General features: G+C 46.7%; 1 protein-coding gene across 2 annotated transcripts in view; it reads right to left on the reverse strand.

Moving 5' to 3' along the window:
* The window catches only part of MAP2K5 (mitogen-activated protein kinase kinase 5), a 345,280-nt gene that overhangs the window by 316,901 nt on the left and 2,588 nt on the right, over positions 1-25,791 (reverse strand). For both annotated transcript variants that reach the window (XM_089660977.1, XM_089660975.1), the window contains exons 2-3: positions 23,500-23,548; positions 3,556-3,623 (exon numbers count right to left, since the gene is read on the reverse strand). In XM_089660977.1, coding sequence (XP_089517103.1) covers positions 3,556-3,623; positions 23,500-23,548 — 117 coding nt within the window. The remainder of the gene's footprint in view (positions 1-3,555; positions 3,624-23,499; positions 23,549-25,791) is intronic.

Genomic DNA, 25,791 nt, shown 5'->3' on the forward strand with positions numbered 1-25,791 from the left:
CATGAATATCACTAATAGATTCAAGTTGGTTACGGACCGGTAGCAAATGTGCAATCCCTTCAGAATGAGGAAGAGAGGCAGCTGACAGCCTGGAGGGGGTTAATTACCAATGAGCCGTAACTTTAAGTACTGCATAAAAAAAAAGCTAAGAAATTGATAGTTCATTTATCCGACACAATACCTAATGCACAAGTCATTAAGAGAGATTATTCTTAATGTACTCTTCACACTAAAAACATCAAGCGAGACCTCAACCCTTAAAGTCATAAGAGACCATTTGTATCTTCAGGATCTGGCAATGACAAATGAATGGGGATGTACAGGACTACTTACAGGTACATGGACAGAGGAAATGAAATTCTATGAAAGCGCGTAAATACTGGAAAATAACAAGCGTATGTTGTCTCTGCATTTTAAAGCCGTGCTGTGCAGGCAGCCGATGCATCCTAAATGGTCTGCCATGATTAAAAAAGGCTGGTTTTTGGGCTAAAAAAAAAAAAGTGAACAAATGACTCAAAGCTGAAGTTGCCCCCAAATTGCAAAGGGTAAAGTGGAACTAAACTCTCCTACCTTTTTCAGCCAAGGAAGCTGCCATCTTGGCCTCTGTTTGATCTGCCACTGCCATGGTGCTGCACATGTGGTCTGTTATGGCACCAGGCATTTGATGGTTTGACAGTTTGGTTGAGGCACAAGCATCTGTGACCGTTAGCATTTCAGGCATGCTTTTTTTTTTAACCACCGGTTCACATCTTTGCAGGTGGTACCCAGGGGTGGACTGACAACTCATGGGCAATAGGGGATCATGGGGCCCCTGTGTCCTTGCCCAAACTCAAAAAAGCCTATGAAAAAGGTACCAGGGGTATCTCATGGGGCCCCCTACCGACCCCGGGCCCTCGGGCAGTGCCCAAGTTTCCAAATGGTCAGTTCGCCCCTGGGTATGACACACATATGATACATGGAGTCAAATTGGTGAAAGACGAGAGAAATGTATATCAGTCCAACATGAAGAGTAACAACAACAATAACTAAGGCATAGCCCCGGGCGCCAAGGCCTAGAGGGCAAGGGTTGTAGAATATTCTAAAGATAAAAGGAAATGCTCGGCTAACAGAGGGCGTGTCGAGAAGGAAGAGACCCCGGGCCCTCGGGCAGTGCACGAGTTTCCAAATGGTCAGTCCGCCCCTGGTGGTGCCACTGCGGATCTGCACGAAAATCCGTGCAGCCACACCACCCGCACAGAGAATTGCGGACCCACAGGCGGGTGCCATTACTTCTAATGGCACGCGGCTCACACTGGGAAACGCAACGGTACTGGGAACCGAGGTTCCCGTGAAGGATGCGTTTTCCAAAGTAGTGCAGGAACTTGTTCCCTGCGTGTCACGGGCACAGGAGTCCATTCAAATCAATGGGCTCTCATGCCCGTGCAAAACGCGGCCTGCACAGCCGCATAGGTGTGAACCTAACCATTAAATTAATGAATGGGCTGTGATTCCTCGTAAAACGCTGAGAAAAGGTCCGTTCACTATTTTTGAAATCGCAGCCCACACAGGGACCTGCAAGTACAGTGTGGTTCCCAGTGCAGGTGCGATTTGCCATTGCCATAACGATTAATGGCACCTGCAAGTAACTCCGGCGTTTCACCGTGTGGGTGGTCGCAGACGAGGGTCCCGTGGTGGCACCCACCGGCACAGGTGTGAACCTTACCTAAGGAGTCTGCCTGTTTGCAGTTTTTGACAGCGGGACTTTAGTTCCACTGTAGGCCTCGGTCTTGCAGTCATTGATGTGGACACCTGAAGAAGAACCCAAGCAAGAAGTAAACACTCAGGGTTGCGGCGTCACGTGACCAAGGCTTAAAGTGGAAGTAAAGTCCAGCTGTCAAGATCTGCAAGCAGGCAGGCTCTTTATTCCAGAAGAAACTTGCAATGTCTCCTCTGCAATAAAGAAGCTGCCTGCTTTCAGTTTTTGACAGCAGGACTTTAGTTCAACTTTAAGCCTCAGTCATGTGACGCCGCAACGCCAAATGTTCCCCTTTTCTGTTTACTTCCTGCTTGGGTCCTTTTTCAGGTGTCCATGGCAGTACCTGCATGACATAGGCACTTCCTATTGGATGTTCATCAGCATGAGGTTCCTTCAGAATTCAGAAGAAGACCGACGTCAGCAGAAGGGAGTGAAAGGGAATCTTGGGCTCCATCGTGCCACTAGATTTGTGGTTCTCCACAAAGGACCGCAAAGGACCTGGGTGAATTGGAACAGGTGAAGCAGCGCTAAAACCTCCACTACAGTCCAAAGCTCCAAGTAACGGGTGCTCAGTCTATAGAAAAAAGGCCACACCCTGATAAAGGATATCCATTTTTGCTGACTTATTACAAAATGGTGAGATACACCCAATAGAACGCCAACATGTTTAGGTCATTAGGTAAGTCTAATGGACGAAACGCGTTGGTTTCTACTCGATTGTATCTCACCATTTTGTAATAAATGATATCCATTTTTACTGATTTACCAGGGTGCTGGCTTTTTTTCTATGAACTTAGGTGAATATATCTGACTTTAGAAGAGAAGGGGGAAAAAAGGGCTAGTAGAATGTTTAGGTGGGGTGGGATGAAAGGGAATTTAAAAAAAACACTGTTTTTGCTTGGAGAGGGGCTTTAACACTTCGCCTACCGGGCACTTATACCCCCTTCCTGCCCAGGCCAATTTTCAGCTTTCAGCGCTGTCACACTTTGAATGACAATTGCGCGGTCATGCAACACTGTACTCATATGAAATGGTTATCATTTTTTGAGACAGATAGAGCTTTCTTTTGGTGGTATTTAATCACCTCTGGGTTTTTAATTTTTTGCTAAACAAACCAAAAACCACTGAAATTTGGAGAAAAAAAAGTTTTTTTCTTAGTTTTTGTAATAAAATTTTGTAAATAAGTGATTATTTTTTTTCATGGATGTGCGCTAATGAGGCTGCAGTGATGGGCACTGATAGGCTGCACTGATGGACACTGATGAGGAGGCACTCGTAGGTGGCACTGACAGCCAAAACTGATGGGCACTGAAAGGCAGCACTGGCAGCTGGCACTGATGGACACTGACAGGTGGCACTTCTGGGGCTACACAGACCATCAGGGCACACTGGTCATCAGTGCCCTGATGATCGGTGTACATGTCCCCTCTGAGTAATGCTGATTACCGGCTCTCCTCTCCTCTGTCAGCGTGACAACTTGTGAGGAGAGAAATGCCAATAACCGGCATTTCCCTATTTACATGTGATCAGCTGCGATTGGACACAGCTGATCACATGACCGAGCCTACATCTTCGGCTCTTTCCGTTGATCGGTGATCAGCTGTGTCCGAGGGACACAGCGCACCACCGACCACCGCGCTGAGCGCTCCCGGAGCCACGCATGCGCGGTTAGAATGGAACGACGTCAGAACGAGAGAACCACCTTGTGCCCGTCATTTCCTTATATGGCGGGCGGGAGGCGGTGAACAAAAGGAAAATGTCCTTGGAGATGGCAAATCAAGTCATTTGTAGAGCAGCTTTACCATACATAGATTACTTACATAGGACAGCATAGCCTTCATCTCCTCATCGCTCCTCACCGTGATCCGGTCCCCATCCTCATCTTCATCTACAGCAAAACAATAAAAAGGTCCAATCAATGTCTCACCTTATACATACAAATCATCACGTGGTATATTATTATTCATCAAAAATATTCCAGAGCCCAGTAGTGGTATCTCAAGCCTGGAGCCGGAACAGAAGTTTTTGAGTGCAACTCCAAACAAAATAATATTTCTTTTGGACAAAGAGGTTGTAACATTTCAGGTTTCCATATCTTAGGTCTTACATTTCCTTTCACTTCCTGTCCTTAGGAGAAAATGTTTTCACCAGGACAGGAAATGGGGAAATATCTAGAACAGGGACACAGAGAGCATTAAACAGTTGATGGAGTTTAAACTTACTTAAAGTCTACAGCAGTGGTTGGCAACTTATGATCTAAAGGGGCCTCAAACATGGCCCTTAACATCACCAAAGGGCCACACACAATGTTCAATATATGCAATACTTGAGAGGACTGTCAGACTGCAGACCTGATAGAGGACGTGAGGGTCAGAGAGTGAATACAGGATACATTTTTGGCCGGGGATATACTGCAGAAGGCAATAGGAAACTGGGAAGATGTTACATGAGGCTAATAGAGGTCAATGCTATTACCATAATCAATGTTCCCACTACAGACTGCTGAGGTCCAAGGGCTGCACCTCATATTCCAAAGGGTCGCAGGTTGAGCATCAGGATTCCTACTCCCATCTGATCAATCTTTATAAACAATGTTACTTTGTATCTCTCCATCTCCCGTCTGATTGATTTTTATAAACAATGTTACTTTGTATCTCTCTATTTCCCGTCTGATCAAGGTTTATAAACAGAGAGATACAAAGTAACATTGTTTATAAAAATCAATCAGACGGGAGATGGAGAGATACAAAGTAACATTGTTTATAAAGATTGATCAGACGGGAGATGGAGAGATACAAAGTAACATTGTTTATAAACCTTGATCAGACGAGAAGTAGAAAGATACAATGTTACTTTGTATCTCTATCTTGTTTGATCTAGGTTTATAAATAATGCTATTTTGTATCTTTCTCTTCTATTTGATCAATGTTACTCTCTTTTTCCTGTTTGATCAAGGATAATAAAAAATGTTACTTTGTATCTCTCTCTTCTGTTTGATCAATGTTTATAATCAATGTTACTTTTTATCTTTCTATGTCCTATCTGAATAAGGTTTATAAACAATGTTACTTTGTATCTATCTCCCGTCTGATCAAGGTTTGTAAAAAATGTTACTGATCAATGTTTATATATACAAGGTTACTTTGTATCTCTCCCTATGTCCTGTCTGATCGATGTTTATAAACAATGTTACTTTGTATCTCTCCCTATGTCCTGTCTGATCGATGTTTATAAACAATGTTACTTTGTATCTCGCTTTTCTGTATGATCAATGTTTATAAGTAATGTTACTTTGTAACTCTATCTCCCGTCTGATCAATCTTTATAAACAATGTTACTTTGTATCTCTATCTCCCGTCTGATCAATGTTTACAAACAATGTTATGTCGTATCTCTCTATCTCCCTTCTGATCAAGGTTTATACACATTGTTACTTTGTATATGTCTAGCTCCTGTCTGATCAATATTTATAAACAATGTTACTTTGTATCTCTCTCTTCTGTCTGATCAATGTTACTCTGTATCTCTCTTTTTCCTGTTTGATCGATGTTTATAAACAATGTTACTTTGTATCTCTCCATCTCCTGTCTGATCAATGTTTATAGACATTGTTACTTTGTATATCTTTGCATATCTCTAGCTCCTGTCTGATCAATGTTTATAAACAATGTTACTGTGTATTTCTCTCTTCTGTTTGATCAAGGTTTATAAGTAATGCTACATTGTATCTTTCTATGTCCTATCTGAACAATGTTTACAAACAATGTTACTTTGTATCTATCTCCCATCTGATTAAGGTTTGTAAACAATGTTACTGATCAATGTTTATATAAACAATGTTACTTTGTATCTCGCTCTTCTATCTGATCAATGTTTATAAGTAATGTTACTTCGTATCTCTATCTCCCGTCTGATCAATCTTTATAAACAATGTTACTTTGTATCTCTATCATCTGTTTGATCAAGGTTTATAAACAATGTTACTTTGTATCTTTCGATGTCCTACCTGAACAATGTTTATAAACAATGTTACTGTATATCTCCCTATCTCCTGTCTGATCAATGTTTATAAACAATGTTACTTCGTATCTCTCGATCTCTTGTCTGGTCAATGTTTATAAACAATGTTACTTCGTATCTCTATCTCTTGTCTGAGCAATGTTTACAAATAGTGTTATTTTGCATCTCTCCCCCCCCCCCCCCCCATTTCCATGGGTGATAAGCTGTTAGTGCCCATATGAAATCCCCACTCTGCTCCCTCTTCTTTCTGCAGCATTTCCTGGATTGACCAGAGTGATTCTGGTTGGTCAGCACCGGCACAGTGCGTCACCCTGATCTGTTATAGAAGCTCTACAGAGAGAAGGGAGAAGAGCGAGGATTTCAATGTCCCGTACCACTACACTGACTGCAAGGACATGGACAGTACAGCTCTCATGGACCGCAAGTACAGCGGGGACAGGGGATTGGGTGTACAGTGTTCATTCACCTTTTAATTTTTTTTTTTCTGAAAAGGTGAAGTAACGCTTTAAAGCTCAACAAGAATACCCTGGCAGTGCCCCCCCCCCCCAGCTAGCAGTGATCACTATAACAGTGGTGCCTACAACAGTGATTCCCAGCTTCCATGGGTATCCCAAACGTATAGTATATACATATAGACATGCATTGGTCCAAAATTGACCAAATGTCACTTTGTAAACATGAGACTATTATTGTTATTATTATTATACAGGATTTGGGCGGCACAGTGGCTTAGTGGTTAGCACTTCTGCCTTGCAGTAACTGGGTCATGGGTTTGATTCCCAAACGTGGCGCCTCCTGCATGGAGTTTGCATGTTCTCCCTGTGTTGGCGTGGGTTTCCTCCACACCCCAAAGACATGCTGGTAGGTTAATTGGCTCCTGTCTAAATTGTCCTAGTTTCATCCCTGGCCATGTGGGATCTCCTGCATGGTGGGGGTTGGGGAAAGACCTGGAAACCTACCCTGTAAAATAATTGCTAAGAGAATTCAAGGAAAAAGTCGCTTGCGAGCAGGGGCGGACTGACCATTTGGAAACTCGGGCACTGCCCGAGGGCCCGGGGTCAGTAGGTGGCCCCATGAGATGCCCCTGGTACCTTTTTCATAGGCTTTTTTGTGTTTGAGCAAGGACACAGGGGCCCCATGATCCCCTATTGCCCGGGGGCCACATGAGTTGTCAGTCCGCCCCTGCTTGCGAGTGACAGTCCATGCAATCGCCAAGGGTCGGATACGACTGAATGGATAGATAGATAAATAGATAGATAGATAGATAGATAGATAGATAGATAGATAGATAGATAGATAGATAGATACAGGATTTATGGCGCCAACAGTTTGCTCTCCGCTTTATAATATAACGGGAGACAATACAGCAACAATACAGTTCAATACAAGAGGGATAGGAGGGCCCTGATCCTTGGAGCTTACAATCTAAAAGGGAGGGGCTACTGGTACAACAGGTAATAACTGTAGGGGATGGACTGGTAGGAGGAATAGAAGATTCCATTATTAGCTGAGGGCAGGATAGGCTTCCCTGAAGAGAGAGGTTTTCAGAGATCGTCTAAAAGTGAGCAGAGTAGGTGATAGTCTGATAAATTGGGGTAGTAAGTTCCAGAGGATGGGGGAAGCTCTGGGGAAGTCCTGGAGACGAGCATGGGAGGAGGAGACGAGGGAGCTAGAGAGCAGGAGGTCGTGCGAGGAGCGGAGAGGACGGTTAGGGTGATAGCTTTAAATGCATATTTGTATTCCTCTGTATACAAGAGTTGCTGGTGAAGGAGAACGCGCTGAGAGATGTAACCAAGACTCCTCAATCAATATTACTTGTCTAACGTCAGGACAGGTAAGGTTACAACTAAGTAAAATTTAGATAAAACATCTGACCCAGATGGCATCCCTTACCGGGTTTTAAAGGAATTAAGCTCAGTAACTGATAGGCTATCATATCTTGTTTACTTCGACTTGGTTAACTGGGTCAGTTCCACATGACCGGTACACAGCCAATGTCACAGAATTATTTAAGGCTGAACCTCAGGAAGACATCTTCCACAGCGATTAACGCACGCATGTTTTACAACAAATTATTACAAATTATTTTTTTTTGTTCAATCTCAATTTATTGAGTTTTCAATAAGAAAAATGATAACAAAGAACACAGATACAGTAAGGGAAAGTGCATCAAAGAAAGCGTCGGGAACCAATCGGCGCATATCAATAATCACAGATATAGGTATGACCAGGGGCGGACTGACAACTCATGGGGCCCCCTGGGCAATAGGGGATCATGGGGCCCTTGTCCTTGCCCAAGCTCAAAAAAGCCTATGAAAAAGGTAGCAGGGGTATCTCATGGGGCCCCCTACTGACCCCGGGCCCTCGGGCAGTGCCCAAGTTTCCAAATGGTCAGTCCGCCCTTGGGTATGACACACATGATACATTATATAGGTAAAGAACCAGCGCCACGGAAATTGTACAAGACAACTATAAGCTGCAAAACCTAGCCTATAAACGTATAGGATATACAAAACTTCAAAAAAATAGGTTGCGCTTAAATACATACAAAAGTGTAACAAAAAAAATAAGAAACAATATTTTAAATCAAAATAAAATCCAACAAAAACAAAAAAAAGTCCAAAAGTTCAAATAATAATGTCCAAAATAATTCATCACCAAGTGAATCCACCACCAAAAATGGTTAAATAGAACTCACCAGAGTAATATGCTGGTTGTTGAAAAACCACATATAGAACTTGTTACTCTGGGAGCAATGAAATATATGGTGACAGCAACACTGAAGAAATGAGGGATGAACTCCAACAGATGATGTTCTGCAAAGTTGAAAATACACTCCAAGGTGATTTAGTATCCAAACTGAGAGATGATCAGACCGTCACTCGAAAGAGAAAAGTGAACAATCATGGTGCAGTATGGAGGACACTGAGTGGAGGTCAGTGGAGGGATTGGCAGAGAGGGGTGGAGGACACTGAGTGGAGGCCAGTGGAGGGATTAGCAGAGAGGGGTGGAGGACACTGAGTGGAGGCCAGTGGAGGGATTGGCAGAGAGGGGTGGAGGACACTGAGTGGAGGTCAGTGGAGGGATTGGCAGAGAGGGGTGGAGGACACTGAGAGGAGGCCAGTGGAGGGATTGGCAGAGAGGGGTGGAGGACACTGAGTGGAGGTCAGTGGAGGGATTGGCAGAGAGGGGTGGAGGACACTGAGTGGAGGCCAGTGGAGGGATTGGCAGAGAGGGGTGGAGGACACTGAGTGGAGGCCAGTGGAGGGATTGGCAGAGAGGGGTGGAGGACACTGAGTGGAGGCCAGTGGAGGGATTGGCAGAGAGGGGTGGAGGACACTGAGTGGAGGCCAGTGGAGGGATTGGCAGAGAGGGGTGGAGGACACTGAGTGGAGGTCAGTGGAGGGATTGGCAGAGAGGGGTGGAGGACACTGAGTGGAGGTCAGTGGAGGGATTGGCAGAGAGGGGTGGAGGACACTAAGTGGAGGTCAGTGGAGGGATTGGCAGAGAGGGGTGGAGGACACTGAGTGGAGGAATTGGCAGAGAGGGGTGGAGGACACTGAGTGGAGGCCAGTGGAGGGATTGGCAGAGAGGGGTGGAGGACACTGAGTGGAGGGCAGTGGAGGGATTGGAAGAGAGGGGTGGAGGACACTGAGTGGAGGGATTGGCAGAGAGGGGTGGAGGACACTGAGTGGAGGGATTGGCAGAGGGGGGTGGAGGACACTGAGTGGAGGCCAGTGGAGGGATTGGCAGAGAGAGGTGGAGGTCAGTGGAGGGATTGGCAGAGAGGGGTGGAGGACACTGAGTGGAGGTCAGTGGAGGGATTGGCAGAGAGGGGTGGAGGACACTAAGTGGAGGTCAGTGGAGGGATTGGCAGAGAGGGGTGGAGGACACTGAGTGGAGGAATTGGCAGAGAGGGGTGGAGGACACTGAGTGGAGGCCAGTGGAGGGATTGGCAGAGAGGGGTGGAGGACACTGAGTGGAGGCCAGTGGAGGGATTGGCAGAGAGGGGTGGAGGACACTGAGTGGAGGGATTGGCAGAGAGGGGTGGAGGACACTGAGTGGAGGCCAGTGGAGGGATTGGCAGAGAGGGGTGGAGGACACTGAGTGGAGGCCAGTGGAGGGATTGGCAGAGAGGGGTGCAGGACACTGAGTGGAGGCCAGTGGAGGGATTGGCAGAGGGGGGTGGAGGACACTGAGTGGAGGCCAGTGGAGGGATTGGCAGAGGGGGGTGGAGGACACTGAGTGGAGGCCAGTGCAGGGATTGGCAGAGAGGGGTGGAGGACACTGAGTGGAGGCCAGTGGAGGGATTGGCAGAGGGGGGTGGAGGACACTGAGTGGAGGCCAGTGCAGGGATTGGCAGAGAGGGGTGGCAGATACAGAACGGTTAGTGAGGTGGATGAGTCTGGCAGCAGAATTCATGATAGGCTGAAGAAGGGATAGCCTGCGATGAGGTCGGCCAATGAGGAGGGAGTTACAATAGTCAAGGCGAGAGATAACCAGGGAGGGAATAAGTTGCTTCGTGGTTTCCGTGCTCATGCAGGGTATGGAACAAAGGACAGGTAATGAGAGTCTCTGGGATGATAACTGCAACATTTCTGAACATTACAAAACATCCTCAGTGTGGCGGTATGACGCCGCGGGCCGTCTCTGGCAGCTGGAAAGGATTGTGCGCCTAATTCTTGTGTAAATGTAGAAAGCAGGAAGCTCTGCTCGGCGGTGGAACGCAGCATGTGGGCCAGAAGTAAAGCAACGCGTTTCGGAGCATGCGCGGTACACGGAGAGGTGTGCGATGCTCTCCTTTCTCAATCTATTGGCCAGAAGAAGGATATTTTATGCACGGAGTCCAGCATGTTGGTAACTACTTAGGGGCCAGAGGACATGGTATACACGGACATGGAGATTTTACATGTGATCTATTGGCGCATACTGTGTTATTGTTTTACTATGCAGTAAAGCATGCTTAGTATACTCACTGTGGAATCTAAGAGGTTAATCCTCCGCATAGTATAAAAAGTCTGTTTGATCCTATCTTCTCTGATCCTCCCCTTCTTCTACTGTCCCCAATCTATCTACTGATTGAACAGAGCTCTAGGAGGCAATCTGCACATGCTCAGTTTAGTGTGTATTGCTAGAGAGTTATTGTTTTTGGGAGGGTGTATGTGATCAGCACAGCACTGTCCAGGCAGAAGTCAGGGGTTCTGCATCCTCCTAAAGCAGAAAGAAAATTCCTCCTGCAAGCTTTAACATGTGCTCAGCTAGACAGTGATAGAAGTCACAAGGCTACTATATACTGCTGATGAGAAAAGGGATTTAGCAGTTTATATGTACTAAAATAATTGCATTTCCATGTTGTGTGTACTGTGGGAGAGCGGATATAGTGAATGCGGGGTCCGGGGAGAGCGGATATAGTGAATGCGGGGTCCGGGGAGAGCAGATATAGTGAATGCGGGGTCCGGGGAGAGCAGATATAGTGAATGCGGGGTCCGGGGAGAGCGGATATAGTGAATGCGGGGTCCGGGGAGAGCGGATATAGTGAATGCGGGGTCCGGGGAGAGCGGATATAGTGAATGCGGGGTCCGGGGAGAGCGGATATAGTGAATGCGGGGTCCGGGGAGAGCGGATATAGTGAATGCGGGGTCCGGGGAGAGCGGATATAGTGAATGCGGGGTCCGGGGAGAGCGGATATAGTGAATGCGGGGTCCGGGGAGAGCGGATATAGTGAATGCGGGGTTCGGGGAGAGCGGATATAGTGAATGCGGGGTCCGGGGAGAGCGGATATAGTGAATGCGGGGTCCGGGGAGAGCGGATATAGTGAATGCGGGGTCCGGGGAGAGTGGATATAGTGAATGCGGGGTCCGGGGAGAGCGGATATAGTGAATGCGGGGTCCGGGGAGAGCGGATATAGTGAATGCGGGGTCCGGGGAGAGCGGATATAGTGAATGCGGGGTCCGGGGAGAGCGGATATAGTGAATGCGGGGTCCGGGGAGAGCGGATATAGTGAATGCGGGGTCCGGGGAGAGCGGATATAGTGAATGCGGGGTCCGGGGAGAGCGGATATAGTGAATGCGGGGTCCGGGGGAAAGCGGATATAGTGAATGCGGGGTCCGGGGAGAGGGGATATAGTGAATGCGGGGTCCGGGGAGAGGGGATATAGTGAATGCGGGGTCCGGGGAGAGGGGATATAGTGAATGCGGGGTCCGGGGAGAGGGGATATAGTGAATGCGGGGTCCGGGGAGAGGGGATATAGTGAATGCGGGGTCCGGGGAGAACGGATACAGTGAATGCGGGGTCCGGGGAGAGCGGATGTAGTGAATTCAGGGTCGGGGTTTAGTAACACTTTAACTGTCAGAATAGGCCTGGGTAGCAAGTGGTTAAAAAAAATCAGTGATCACATGATCAGGACCTCGTACAGAGGTCCCGTCCGACGATCGGTGTTTCACTGTGTCCGGAGGACACAGCGGGCACCGGATTGCGGTGCTGCACGCTCCCAGGGAGCGCGTACAACTAGAAAAAGCGGGTGCCGTTTATGAACGGCAACCCACCCCTGGAATGCCACCGCCCTGCCATTTAAAAACAGCAGGCGGATGGCAAGTGGTTAAATAACGTCTGTTTAGCCGCGTTTGCATATCGCGTTTATGTGCATTTGCGTTTAGAAGCATTTATTAAAGATAACCTCAGGAGACCTTCCAAAATGCCCAGAATGCACTGAAAAACAGTAAAAATTTAACTATTTACACATTTGAGAGAAATAGAGAGAGCAGAAGCAGAGAGAGCAGTATGTGTTGAGATTAGCTGTCTTTATTTATTAATTTTTTTGTGGTGTTTGGATGTTCCGGCTCATTTCTGTGCAGATATTATAGCAGCAGCATCTAACATATATTCTTTCATGCGAAACCTCAAAGTATGGTGTACCGGGTCCATCTGAGTACCGAAAACACTTTTTTTTCATGATGAAAAAAGGCTCTGGACAGCATCTGGAAATGGAAGAGTTAAAAAAAATGTTCAAACACAAACGCTTATTAACGCGGTTAGCCGTGTTTACAAGTGTTTGAAACGCTGATAAAATCTACTCCTGAAAGCAAGTTTGGTGCGTTCAAAAAAACGACATGCAAACTCAACTGCCTGTAAAGGATGATGTGTACACGGACACATAGGAAACGTTAGGGAGGGTTCAGGGGCTGCTGAAAAAAACGCAGAAAAGCTCCTAAATGTGAGTTTATCAGCTGCAGTGTACATGGAGCCTTACTGCTGGCTTGCAGTTCTCAATGAACTACTATAATTATTACCAACAACGCCACCATCAAACCCGCCCCGCAGGCCAGAGTACTGGGTGTCATTCTGGACTCCAACCTATCCTTCGAGCCCCAAGTCCAATTTTTAACAAACTCGTGCAGACTCCACCTCCGCAACATGCAGACTCCACCTCCGCAACATGCAGACTCCACCTCCGCAACATGCAGACTCCACCTCCGCAACATGCAGACTCCACCTCCGCAACATGCAGACTCCACCTCCGCAACATGCAGACTCCACCTCCGCAACATGCAGACTCCACCTCCGCAACATCGCCAAAATCCGCAGAAACCACTAAACAGCTCATCCACTCCCTCATCATATCACGACTCGACTACTGCAACTCCCTCCTCACTGGCCTGCCTCGCCGCTGGCTATCCCCGCTTCAGTCCATCCTGAATACGGCTGCCAGACTCATTCACCTTCCCCACCGCTCCGTCTCCGCCACCCCCCTCTGCCAATCCCTCCACTGGCCTCCAATCAGTGTCCTCCACCCCCCTCTGCCAATCCCTCCACTGGCTTCCGATTGCGCAACGGATCAAATTCAAAATCCTAACATTGACGTACAAAGCTGTCCACCATACTGCCCCGAACTACATCACCGACCTAATATCTAAGTACCACCCAACACGCACACTCCGCTCCTCACAGGACCTCCTTCTCTCTAGTTCCCTGGTCTCCTCCTCCCATGCCCGCCTCCAGGACTTCTCCAGGGTGTCACCCATCCTCTGGAACTCCCTGCCCCAACCCATCAGATTATCACCTACTCTCCTCTCCTTTAGGCGCACCCTGAAAACCCATCTCTTCAGGGAAGCCTACCCCACCCCCTGCTAACTTGCCGACCTCCTCCACTCTTCCTACCACTCCATCCCCCACAGTTATCTCCTCCTGTGCCACCATCCCCTCCCTCCTAGATTGTAAGCTCCAAGGAGCAGGGCCCTCAATCCCCTCATGTATTGCATTGTATTGGTATTGTTCTGTCACATGTTCTGTCCCCCTTTGTAATGTACAGCGCTGAGCCAACTATTGGCGCTTTATAAATACTCTATAATAATAATATTTATACAGGATTTTTATGGCGCCAACAGTTTGCGCAGCGCTTTACAAAATGAAGGCTGACATAACAGTTCCAATACCATTTGGTAGAAGACAAACAGAGGGCCCTGATCCTGAGAGATTACAATCTAGGAGACCATGGTGCTGTGGAGCACCATGGAAGTTCACTGACAATAGTCAATCGTGGACAGCAGAGGTCCTCGGGTGAAAGTGCTAACGCGTTTCGGGAGTTGAACTCCCTTCCTCAGAGCAATCGATCTGAGGAAGGGAGTTGGACTCCTGAAACGCGTTAGCACTTTCACCCGAGGACCTCTGCTGTCCACGATTGACATCTTTGACTCCTTGTCTCTGTTTTATGACCTTTTTGGTTTGTGAGGATGCATTTGTAATTGTTTAATATATTTCCTATTATTATGTTAATGCACGAGGAGAGTGCGTCCTGTTTTGTTCTTTTCTGCTTTTATTATTTTTTGTATAAAAGGTGAACTTCTCCTTTAACCCCTCTCTTACCGGGCACTTATACCCCCTTCCAGTCCGGGCACTTATACCCCCTTCCAGTCCGGGCACTTATACCCCCTTCCAGTCCGGGCACTTATACCCCCTTCCAGTCCGGGCACTTATACCCCCTTCCAGTCCAGGCATTTATACCCCCTTCCAGTCCGGGCACTTATACCCCCTTCCAGTCCAGGCCAATTTCCAGCTTTCAGCGCTGTCACACTTTCAATGACACTTGCGCGGTCATGCAACACTGTACCCATATGAATTTTTTATCATTTTTTTGTGACAGATAGAGCTTTATTTTGGTTTGTTTTTTTTTTTTAAACAAACCAAAAACCGCTAAAAATTTTGAAAAAAAAATGTTTCTTAGTTTTTGTTGTAAAATTTTGTAAATAAGTGATTTTTCTCCTTCACTGATGTGCGCTAATGAGGCTGCAGTGATGGGCACTGATAGGCTGTACTGATGGGCACTGATGAGGAGGCACTGGTAGGTGGCACTGATGGGCATTGACAGGCATCACTGATGGGCACTGAAAGGCAGCACTCATATATGGCACTGATAGGCGGCACTGACTGGCAGCACTGATAGGTGGTACTGACTGGCACTGAAAGGCAGCTCAGATGGGCACTGGCACGTGGCACTGTTCAGCACTGGCAGCTGGCACTGATGGACACTGAAAGGTGGCACTTCTGGTCCCACATTGATCATCAGGGCACACTGATCAGTGTAGATGTCCCCTCCGCGGAATGCCGATTACTGGCTCTCCTCTCCTCTGTCAGCGTGACAGCTCGAGAGGAGAGAAATGACGATAACCGGCATTTCCCGGTTTACATGTGATCAGCTGTGATTGGACACAGCTGATCACATGACCGAGCCGACATCTTCGGCTCTTTCCGTAGATCAGTGATCCGCTGTGTCCGAGGGACACAGCGCACCGACGATAGTCGCGCGCTCCCTGATCCGCGCATGCGCGGTGAGAATGGGAGGACGTCATTTGATGGCAAAACGAGAGAACCACCTTGCGCCCGTCATTGGACTATATGGCAGCGGGAGGTGGCTAACTGAACAAGCTAAAGTTAGAAGCCGATTGGCCGCCACGCACAGCTGCAACAGATTCTGAGTGCTCCAGCTTTAGTAAATCTCCTCCGTAGACGCAAGACTGTCACACAATCTCTTACAATACATCTCGATTATGTGTCTGCCATCCCAAGGCTCCATGCGCACTGGGCGGGGCGTTGTAATAATGCTGGTAACGTTAGAAAACGTTAAAAACATGAGTTTTTCAGCATTTTTGCATTAGCATTTAGCAGCGTTTTTTTAGCGGTTATTTTTAACCAAGAAAAAAAATTTTTTTTGCTAAAAAAAAAAATCCAAACATGCGGTTTGCCGCGATTTACTGCGTTTTTTGTCATTAGAGCATTTTTACAGCTAAAAAACTCCTCTAGAAGCCCGCTAGTTCTGGGTTTTTTTCCAGCCAAAAAATGTTGATTCCAGTCTATGTGTGTATGGACACCTAGGATAACATGCCGGGGGATTTACTGGCTGTAGAAAAAACGTCAAAAGCCAAAAACCGCCGCTGTAAAAACGTTCCGTGTGCGTGAGGACTGATGGTTGGCTCACAGAAGAATCAAATAAGAGATGAGTGATGACGGAAGCTGCAACCTGGGAGGTCATTATCTTCATTTATCAATGTGGAGGTCATAGGGTCATCCTCCTGATCCTTTTATCATGGAACCTTTCCTCCAATGCAGGATCATCAATCTAAAGTAAAGGAGAAGCTCTGCGATTTGCAGCAGTGAAGGCGATGATTTCTATAGAACAGTTCATGAGACGAACAGAACCTGTCAGAGGAGTAGCCGGGGCCGCTTATAGGATTATAAAATTGTTAACCCCTTCCAGTCCGGACACTTTCCCCCCTTCCAGTCCGGACACTTTCCCCCCTTCCAGTCCGGACACTTTCCCCCCTTCCAGTCCGGACGCTTTCACCCCCTTCCAGTCCAGACGCTTTCCCCCCCTTCCAGTCCAGACGCTTTCCCCCCCTTCCAGTCCAGACGCTTTCCCCCCCTTCCAGTCCGGACGCTTTCCCCCCCTTCCAGTCCAGACGCTTTCCCCCCGTTCCAGTCTGGACACTTTCCCCCCCTTCCAGTCCGGACGCTTTCCCCCCCTTCCAGTCTTAACGCTTTCCCCCCCTTCCAGTCCGGACACTTTCCCCCCCTTCCAGTCCGGATGCTTTCCCCCCCTTCCAGTCCAGACGCTTTCCCCCCCTTCCAGTCCAGACGCTTTCCCCCCCTTCCAGTCCAGACGCTTTCCCCCCCTTCCAGTCCAGACGCTTTCCCCCCCTTCCAGTCCAGACGCTTTCCCCCCCCTTCCAGTCCGGACGCTTTCCCCCCCTTCCAGTCCGGACGCTTTCCCCCCCTTCCAGTCCGGACGCTTTCCCCCCCCGTTCCAGTCTGGACACTTTCCCCCCCTTCCAGTCCGGACGCTTTCCCCCCCTTCCAGTCCGGACGCTTTCCCCCCCTTCCAGTCCGGACGCTTTCCCCCCCTTCCAGTCCGGACGCTTTCCCCCCCTTCCAGTCCGGACACTTTCACCCCCTTCCAGTCCGGACACTTTCACCCCCTTCCAGTCCGGACACTTTCACCCCCTTCCAGTCCGGACACTTTCACCCCCTTCCAGTCCGGACACTTTCACCCCCTTCCAGTCCGGACACTTTCACCCCCTTCCAGTCCGGACACTTTCACCCCCTTCCAGTCCGGACACTTTCACCCCCTTCCAGTCCGGACACTTTCCCCCCCTTCCAGTCCGGACACTTTCACCCCTTCCTGTCCGGACACTTTCACCCCCTTCCAGTCCGGACACTTTCACCCCTTCCTGTCCGGACACTTTCACCCCCTTCCAGTCCGGACACTTTCACCCCTTCCTGTCCGGACACTTTCACCCCCTTCCAGTCCGGACACTTTCACCCCCTTCCAGTCCGGACACTTTCACCCCCTTCCAGTCCGGACACTTTCACCCCCTTCCAGTCCGGACACTTTACCCCCCTTCCAGTCCGGACACTTTCACCCCCTTCCAGTCCGGACACTTTCACCCCCTTCCAGCCCGGACACTTTCACCCCCTTCCAGTCCGGACACTTTCCCCCCCCTTCCTGTCCAGGCCAATTTTCAGCTTTTATCGCTATCACACTTTGAATGACAATTGCGCGTTCATGCAACACTGTACCCATATCAATTTTTTAGCATGTTTTTGAGACAGATAAAGCTTTATTTTGGTGGTATTTATTCACTACTGGGATTTTTATTTTTTTTGCTATGTAAATGAAAATGTCCAAAAATTATGAAAAAAAAAGTGTTTTTCTTATAAAATTTTGCAAATAAATAATATTTCATCATAAATCTCGGCCAAAATTTATTCAGTTATCTTTTTAGTAAAAAAAAAAAAAAAAAAAAATAACCCAAATTAGTTTATAACCATAAATTATCATTTTTAAACATTTTTTTTAAATTTTTTTTATATTATTATTTATGGTTTTTTTACATACGGTCACCCTAGCAGTACAGTGTCACCATAGTACTACTTGTGGGGGGTGATGAAGATTTTTTTTTTTTTTTACACTGATTGCTTTTACACCCATAAAGGCTGTAAAAGCAATCATTCCTCCTAGATTGTAAGCTCGAAAGAGCAGGGCCCTCGATCCCCTCATGTTCTGCATTGTATTGGTATTATTCTGTCACATGTTCTGTCCCCCTTTGTAATGTACAGCGCTGAGCCAACTATTGGCGCTTTATAAATACTGTATAATAATAATAATAATAATAATAATAATAATATTAATTTCTCCTTCTCTCTAGCTGCATTCCTGCAGCCATTGAGAACTACTGTGTGAGCTGTGATTGGTGATTGGCTGTTGTGAATAGCCTTGTACCATGTGATCTCTGTGATCATTCACAGATTTCACACGTAGTAAGCAATGATGTCAGAAGTGACATCTTGCTTACAACTCTGCATGTGATCACCGATTGGCCAATCAGTGATCACATGATCGTGACCTCGCACAGAGGTCCCGTCTGACGATCAGTGTTCCACTATGTCCGGAGGACACAGCGGGCACAGGATCGCGGTGCTGCTTGCTCCGAGGGAGCGTGCATAAGCAGGGTGCAGGAGGCCGTTTATAAACAGCCAGCCGACCCTGCACTGCCACCGTCTGGCCGTTTATATACAACGGCCAGACAGGAGGTGGTTAAAAGGATTGCAAAAGGCTCAGATTTATTTTTTAACCATTTGCTGACCACCCCATAGCAGATATACTGCTACACGGCGGCCACGCCATGCAGAATCACGTATTTAAATGTGGTCACGGGTGCGCATGCGCTGCCGGTGCGCCTCTTCTGCTGCGATTGGTCACAGCAGAAGCCAATCAGCGGGTGCCAGCCAATGGAAGATGCTGACACCCGCTGATCGTCTAGGTCTAAGAGACAGACAGAACACTGGGCAGCACAGTGGCTAAATGGTTAGCACTTCCACCTGGCAGTGCTAAGGTCGTCGGTTCGAATCCCAACCACGGAACCACCTGACTGAAGTTTGCATGTTCTCCCTGTGCCTGCATGGGTTTTCTCCCACACTCAAAAGACATGCTGGTAGGTTAATTGGCTCCTGTCTAAATTGTCCCTAGTATGTGTATGTATGAATGTGAGTTAGGGACCTTAGATTGTACGCTCCTCGGGGGGCGGGGACTGATGTGAATGTACAATATATATGTAAGGCGCGGCGTACATTGATGGCGCTATATAAGTACCTGAAATAAATGACTAAACACAGCTCTGCCTATGTGAACAAAGCAGAGCTGCGTCCTGTCTGCAACAATGTGCCGGATTCTCTTTCCCTGCAAGCAGGGAATAGAATCCAGCACATTACCTAGGGAAAACAACACATATAGTAAACATGATACACAGCTAGGCACACAGTTAACCTCTTGATCGCTGTTTCCCAGCCAGTGTCATTAGTACAGTGTCAGTGCATATTGTTAGCATTGATCACTGTATTAGTGTCACTGGTTCCCACAAAGTGCCAGTTAGTGTCCGGCTGTCCGCCACAATATTGCAGCCCCGCTATAAGTCGCTGAACGCCGCCATTACTAGAATACAAAAATAAAATAAAAATTTCAGTATATGAGGAAAGATTATAGAAACTAAATTTATTCTCTCGAGAAGAGGAGATTAAGGGGGGATATGATCTCCATGTATAATACATAAGGGGGGATATGATCTCCATGTATAATACATAAGGGGGGATATGATCTCCATGTATATTACATAAGGGGGGATATGATCTCCATGTATATTACATAAGGGGGGATATGATCTCCATGTATAATACATAAGGGGGGATATGATCTCCATGTATAATACATAAGGGGGGATATGATCACCATGTATAATACATAAGGGGGATATGATCACCATGTATAATACATAAGGGGGGATATGATCTCCATGTATAATACATAAGGGGGGATATGATCTCCATGTATAATACATAAGGGGGGATATGATCTCCATGTATATTACATAAGGGGGGATATGATCTCCATGTATAATACATAAGGGGGATATGATCTCCATGTATAATACATAAGGGGGGGATATGATCTCCATGTATAATACATAAGGGGGGATATGATCTCCATGTATAATACATAAGGGGGGATATGATCTCCATGTATAATACATAAGGAGGGATATGATCTCCATGTATAATACATAAGGGGGGATATGATCTCCATGTATAATACATAAGGGGGGATATGATCTCCATGTATAATACATAAGGGGGGATATGATCACCATGTATAATACATAAGGGGGGATATGATCTCCATGTATAATATATAAGGGGGGATATGAACTCCATGTATAATACATAAGGGGGGATATGATCTCCATGTATAATACATAAGGGGGGATATGATCTCCATGTGTAATACATAAGGGGGGATATGATCTCCATGTATAATACATAAGGGGGGATATGATCTCCATGTATAATACATAAGGGGGGATATGATCTCCATGTATAATATATAAGGGGGGATATGAACTCCATGTATAATACATAAGGGGGGATATGATCTCCATGTATAATACATAAGGGGGGATATGATCTCCATGTATAATACATAAGGGGGGGATATGATCTCCATATATAATACATAAGGGGGATATGATCTCCATGTATAATACATAAGGGGGGATATGATCACCATGTATAATATATAAGGGGGGATATGATCTCCATGTATAATACATAAGGGGGGATATGATCACCATGTATAATACATAAGGGGGGATATGATCTCCATGTATAATACATAAGGGGGGGATATGATCACCATGTATAATACATAAGGGGGGGATATGATCACCATGTATAATACATAAGGGGGGATATGATCTCCATGTATAATATATAAGGGGGGGGATATGATCTCCATGTATAATACATAAGGGGGGATATGATCTCCATGTATAATACATAAGGGGGGATATGATCACCATGTATAATACATAAGGGGGGATATGATCACCATGTATAATACATAAGGGGGGATATGATCTCCATGTATAATATATAAGGGGGGGATATGATCTCCATGTATAATACATAAGGGGGGGATATGATCTCCAGGTATAATACATAAGGGGGATATGATCTCCATGTATAATACATAAGGGGGGATATGATCACCATGTATAATACATAAGGGGGGATATGATCTCCATGTATAATACATAAGGGGGGATATGATCTCCATGTATAATACGTAAGGGGGATCAGTGTCAGCTAGACTATATGGGGCCTTGTGATCTCCAATGACAGTCCTACCTTGTACACACAGCCTATAGTACAGTAAATCTTCACATTCCAGCATCAAAAGTTTCTGTTCAAACATGAAGCATGCCGCATGCCACTGCACAGGTTAATGCATGACCTCTGTAGTGTGGGAACTGACACAACTACATATCCCACAATCCCTGGGTGTCAGTCTAGTGCTTTACAGGTGAGAACTACACGGTAATTAGATCTGGTCATAGACACATGCAGACAAAGTGATTAAAAGACAAGTGTGGACTTTTTTTCCCCCATTTATATTTACCTAGGTGGATGCAGCATCTGTCCAATGATGCACCTGTCCCCCATCGACTTTAAGTGTGAGAACTGAGCGATCGCATGACCACTGATCGCTCAGTTCTCACAGCTGCTCTGAGCAGAAAGCGGGATTGTCAGTCACCACAGTCTGCTCTGCACCCCCCCCCCCCCCTCCCGCCACGGCTGGGGAGGCGGAGGGAATGGCTGGGCTCAGGCTCTCAGCAGATTGCTGAGAGGCTGAGTCAGGTGCCACTCCAGACCCTGGGGTCTATCCTGGACTTAGAAGTTTGGATCTTTTCCCGGCCTGGACCAGCTGAGTGATGTCAGCCAATAGCAGACTTCAGCCCACTGTCAGCTGAAAACTGGTCAAAGGAGTGCAGAATGAACCGTATGCCTGTGATCCACAGAAGTACAGCCAAAAGAACTTTGGCTGTACCTCTCCTTTAACCCCCCTGGCGGTATTCCCGAGTGTAGCTCGGGGTAAAGTTTCAGCACCACAAGCGGTAACCCCCCCCGAGCTACACTCGGGAATACACTGCAGCGTTGCTCCGGGATCTCTTCTTCACTTACCTTGTCCTGCACTCCCGCGATGTCCCCCCTGCAGTGTCCCCGGCAATGTCCTCCGGCCGATGCCGGCATCCGTCTTCCAGGTTCCGGCCCCTGCGACGTCGGGACGTACGGGGGACAGAACTGGCGGGAAATTTGAAAACTGTAAAAGTGACATTCACTAAACACACTAAAATCACATAGTATAACATTCCTGTATCAAACCATTTCACATACATTGTGTCCCGAGTGCTTTGTCCGGCGCCCTGCCTGCATTTTTACTGTTCTTTCTGCCTGGAAACTGAGAAATGTCCATGGCGTCCAAAAAGCGTCCCTTTAGGTCAGACGCGGTTTTAGACCGGCTAGAGAACAGCGATAGTAAATCAGAACCACTTGCAGAATTGAGTGATAATGATTGGTGGGGGAAATTCCTCATCAGACACTGAAAACGATTCTGCGACTGAGCTCAGCGATGTGCGAACTTGGCGCTCTATTTCACATTTCAGTGTTTTCGGTTTGATTATATTATTGAATTTAAATGTATTATTATTATATTATTATTATGTTTTATGATTATTTATTATATTATAATTTATGATTTTGTGTTTCAAATTTTTATCATCCCCGGGATGTTTATTAGACTCTTGTTCAGACAGATTTCAGTGAGTTATTCCTAAAAATGACAGGCCTGCAATAAAAAAACTACATATTTCCATGCAAAAAAATGTACCGCTTTGAGCACAGAAATATAGACATCATCAGACTGCTAGGGAGGTTAACAGAGGCCCCCATCATATTATCACTCCCACATTTGTGATACAACACAGAGGGAATGGTGAGGCATGGATGGGATGCTGTGTAACCCGGAATGAGAAGTTGTCTGTCCCTTTAGCTAATAGGGACAAGCTAGGTGAATGAATACATGGACATAGAGGGATCGATCAGCCACAACACTACAAACTGCAGCCACAAAATGTGAGCCCAATATTACAAGGTAAGGAAGCAATCAGCACAGGGAACAGAACGACACTAATACCGAGTTATAAGAATGAAAACATATGAAAGTGTACAACGCCTTTAAACATTGGTGGAAACTCAGAATTCATATTCTTATAAATTGAAAAAAAAAAAAAAAAAGGATCAATCCTACTAGTCTGATGCATGTGAGAGATTGTAAAGAAAAAGATGAAAAACAGGTTCCTCACATTCAAATGCCGTCGTCGTTGCGTCAGGGAGGACCTGGCCAATCACGTCCTAGAAAAGAACACAAGAAAATGAATGCAATGTTGGCTTTTGTTGCTGAAAACATTGACTTCATTAAAACGGAGTTCTGGCCCCCCCCCCCCAGCCACCTCCCCCTCCCCCCAAAAAAAAAAAAAAACTTAGAAGTCAGCAGCTACAAATACTGTGGCTGCTGATTTTAATGTTAGGGCTGAAGCTGCCATCTTGACTAAGGGCAGTGAAGCCTTGTGCGCTGCACTTTGTAAATGGGCTGCAGTTCTCTGGGTCCTTGGAAGTGTCTCAGCGGGTTCGGGGGGTGCCAAACTTTTGGCTCAGTTTGCAGTGGCAAACTCAGCCAGAAGTGGGAACATGTACCTGTCAATACCAGGTACCAGCACTCCCCCCTACCCGCTCCCCCCTACCCCACCCCCCCAAAAGGGTGCCAAATGTGATAGCGGAGGGTTCAACTTTTGGGTGGAACTCCGCTTTAAAAACAGAGAACTATAGGCAAAAACTCTTACTTTTCATTTATGGATGGAGTAAGAGAGGGTTGTAACCCCTGTAAGGTTTATTTTTGCCATCTTTGTCCCATTGGGGAGATTTCCCTTCACTTCCTGTCCCATATCCACAACAGGAAGTGAGAGGAAATCCCTGCAAATTAAGGGAATTCCTTGCGGGGGCCCCCCCAGGTCATCAGAACTAGTGTCCCCATGTCTCTACAGTCCTCCCCCCCCCGCTTTCCATATTAATCAGTTCTTTAGATTGATGTGGATTTGATGATACTAGCGACAGTCTATTTTGATCTTCTTTGTTACTTTTCCACTCATGTCGCCCCCTTGCTTCCGGATGTCTCTCTGGAGTGTGACCCTCTGGAGTTTTTTCTTGCGGGGGAAGATATTTCTTGATCGAGCTCATTTGGGGGGTTTTTGATCCTCCTCCTTTAGCCGATCTACTCTTCATATTAACCACTTCCAGTCCGGACGCTTTCCCCCCCTTCCAGTCCGGACACTTTCCCCCCTTCCAGTCCGGACGCTTTCCCCCCCTTCCAGTCCGGACACTTTCCCCCCCTTCCAGTCCGGACACTTTCCCCCCTTCCAGTCCGGACGCTTTCCCCCCCTTCCAGTCCGGACACTTTCCCCCCCTTCCAGTCCGGACACTTTCCCCCCCTTCCAGTCCGGACGCCTTCCCCCCCTTCCATTCCCGACACTTTCACCCCCTTCCAGTCCGGACACTTTCCCCCCCTTCCAGTCCAAACACTCTTACCTCCTTCCAGTCCGGACGCTTTCCCCCCCTTCCAGTCCGGACGCTTTCACCCCCTTCCAGTCCGGACGCTTTCCCCCCCCTTCCAGTCCGGACGCTTTCACCCCCTTCCAGTCTGGACGCTTTCCCCCCCCTTCCAGTCCGGACACTTTCACCCCCTTCCAGTCCGGACACTTTCCCCCCCTTCCAGTCCGGACGCTTTCCCCCCCTTCCAGTCCGGACGCTTTCCCCCCCTTCCAGTCCGGACACTTCCCCCCCCCCCTTCCAGTTCAGGCCAATTTTCAGCTTTCAGCGCTATCACACCTTGAATGACAATTGCGCGGTCATGCAACACTGTACCCATATGAATTTTTTTGCATTTTTTGAGACAGATAAAGCTTTATTTTGGTGGTATTTATTCACCACTGGGATTTTTTTTTTTTTGCTATATAAACGAAAAAGTCCAAAAATTTTGAAAAAAAAGTGTTTTTCTTATAAAATTTTGCAAATACTCTTTCTTCATAAATCTTGGCCACAATTTACTCAGTTATCTTTTTAGTAAAAAAAAAAAACCCAAATTAGTTTATAACCAAAAAGTTTAAAAACATTTTTACATTTTTATATTATTATTTGTTTTTTGAACATACTCTCACCCTAGCAGTACAGTGTCACCATTTCTTTTGATTTTATGTCTCTATAACGTTTTGACTTTAGACTTCCGGTAATTTTCTTTTTCCCTTTTTCTTCCCCTCCATTACTTTTCTGGGGACAACCCAAAATTTGGGATTTTCTTTCACTTTCAATGATAATGGTAAACAGGACAAACAGAGAGGGGGGGGGAACAGAAAGCAATAATAACCTGACATGGGGTCTAATTCACCGCCACTCCATCCAAAACTAAAAAATAGTTTTAGCTTTTAGTTATGCAGGCCATACATGGATCGAATTCCGAACAATTTTTGTACGAAAATGGGACCTAATGCAGGCCATAGATGGGTCAAAAATCGTCCGATTTTCGCACCGTTAGTGGGTTAATT

This window comes from Staurois parvus, unplaced genomic scaffold (genome assembly GCF_062004578.1).
Source record: "Staurois parvus isolate SC_StPar_1 unplaced genomic scaffold, SC_StPar_1.0 ptg001300l, whole genome shotgun sequence".
NCBI classification, from domain to species: Eukaryota; Metazoa; Chordata; class Amphibia; order Anura; family Ranidae; genus Staurois; species Staurois parvus.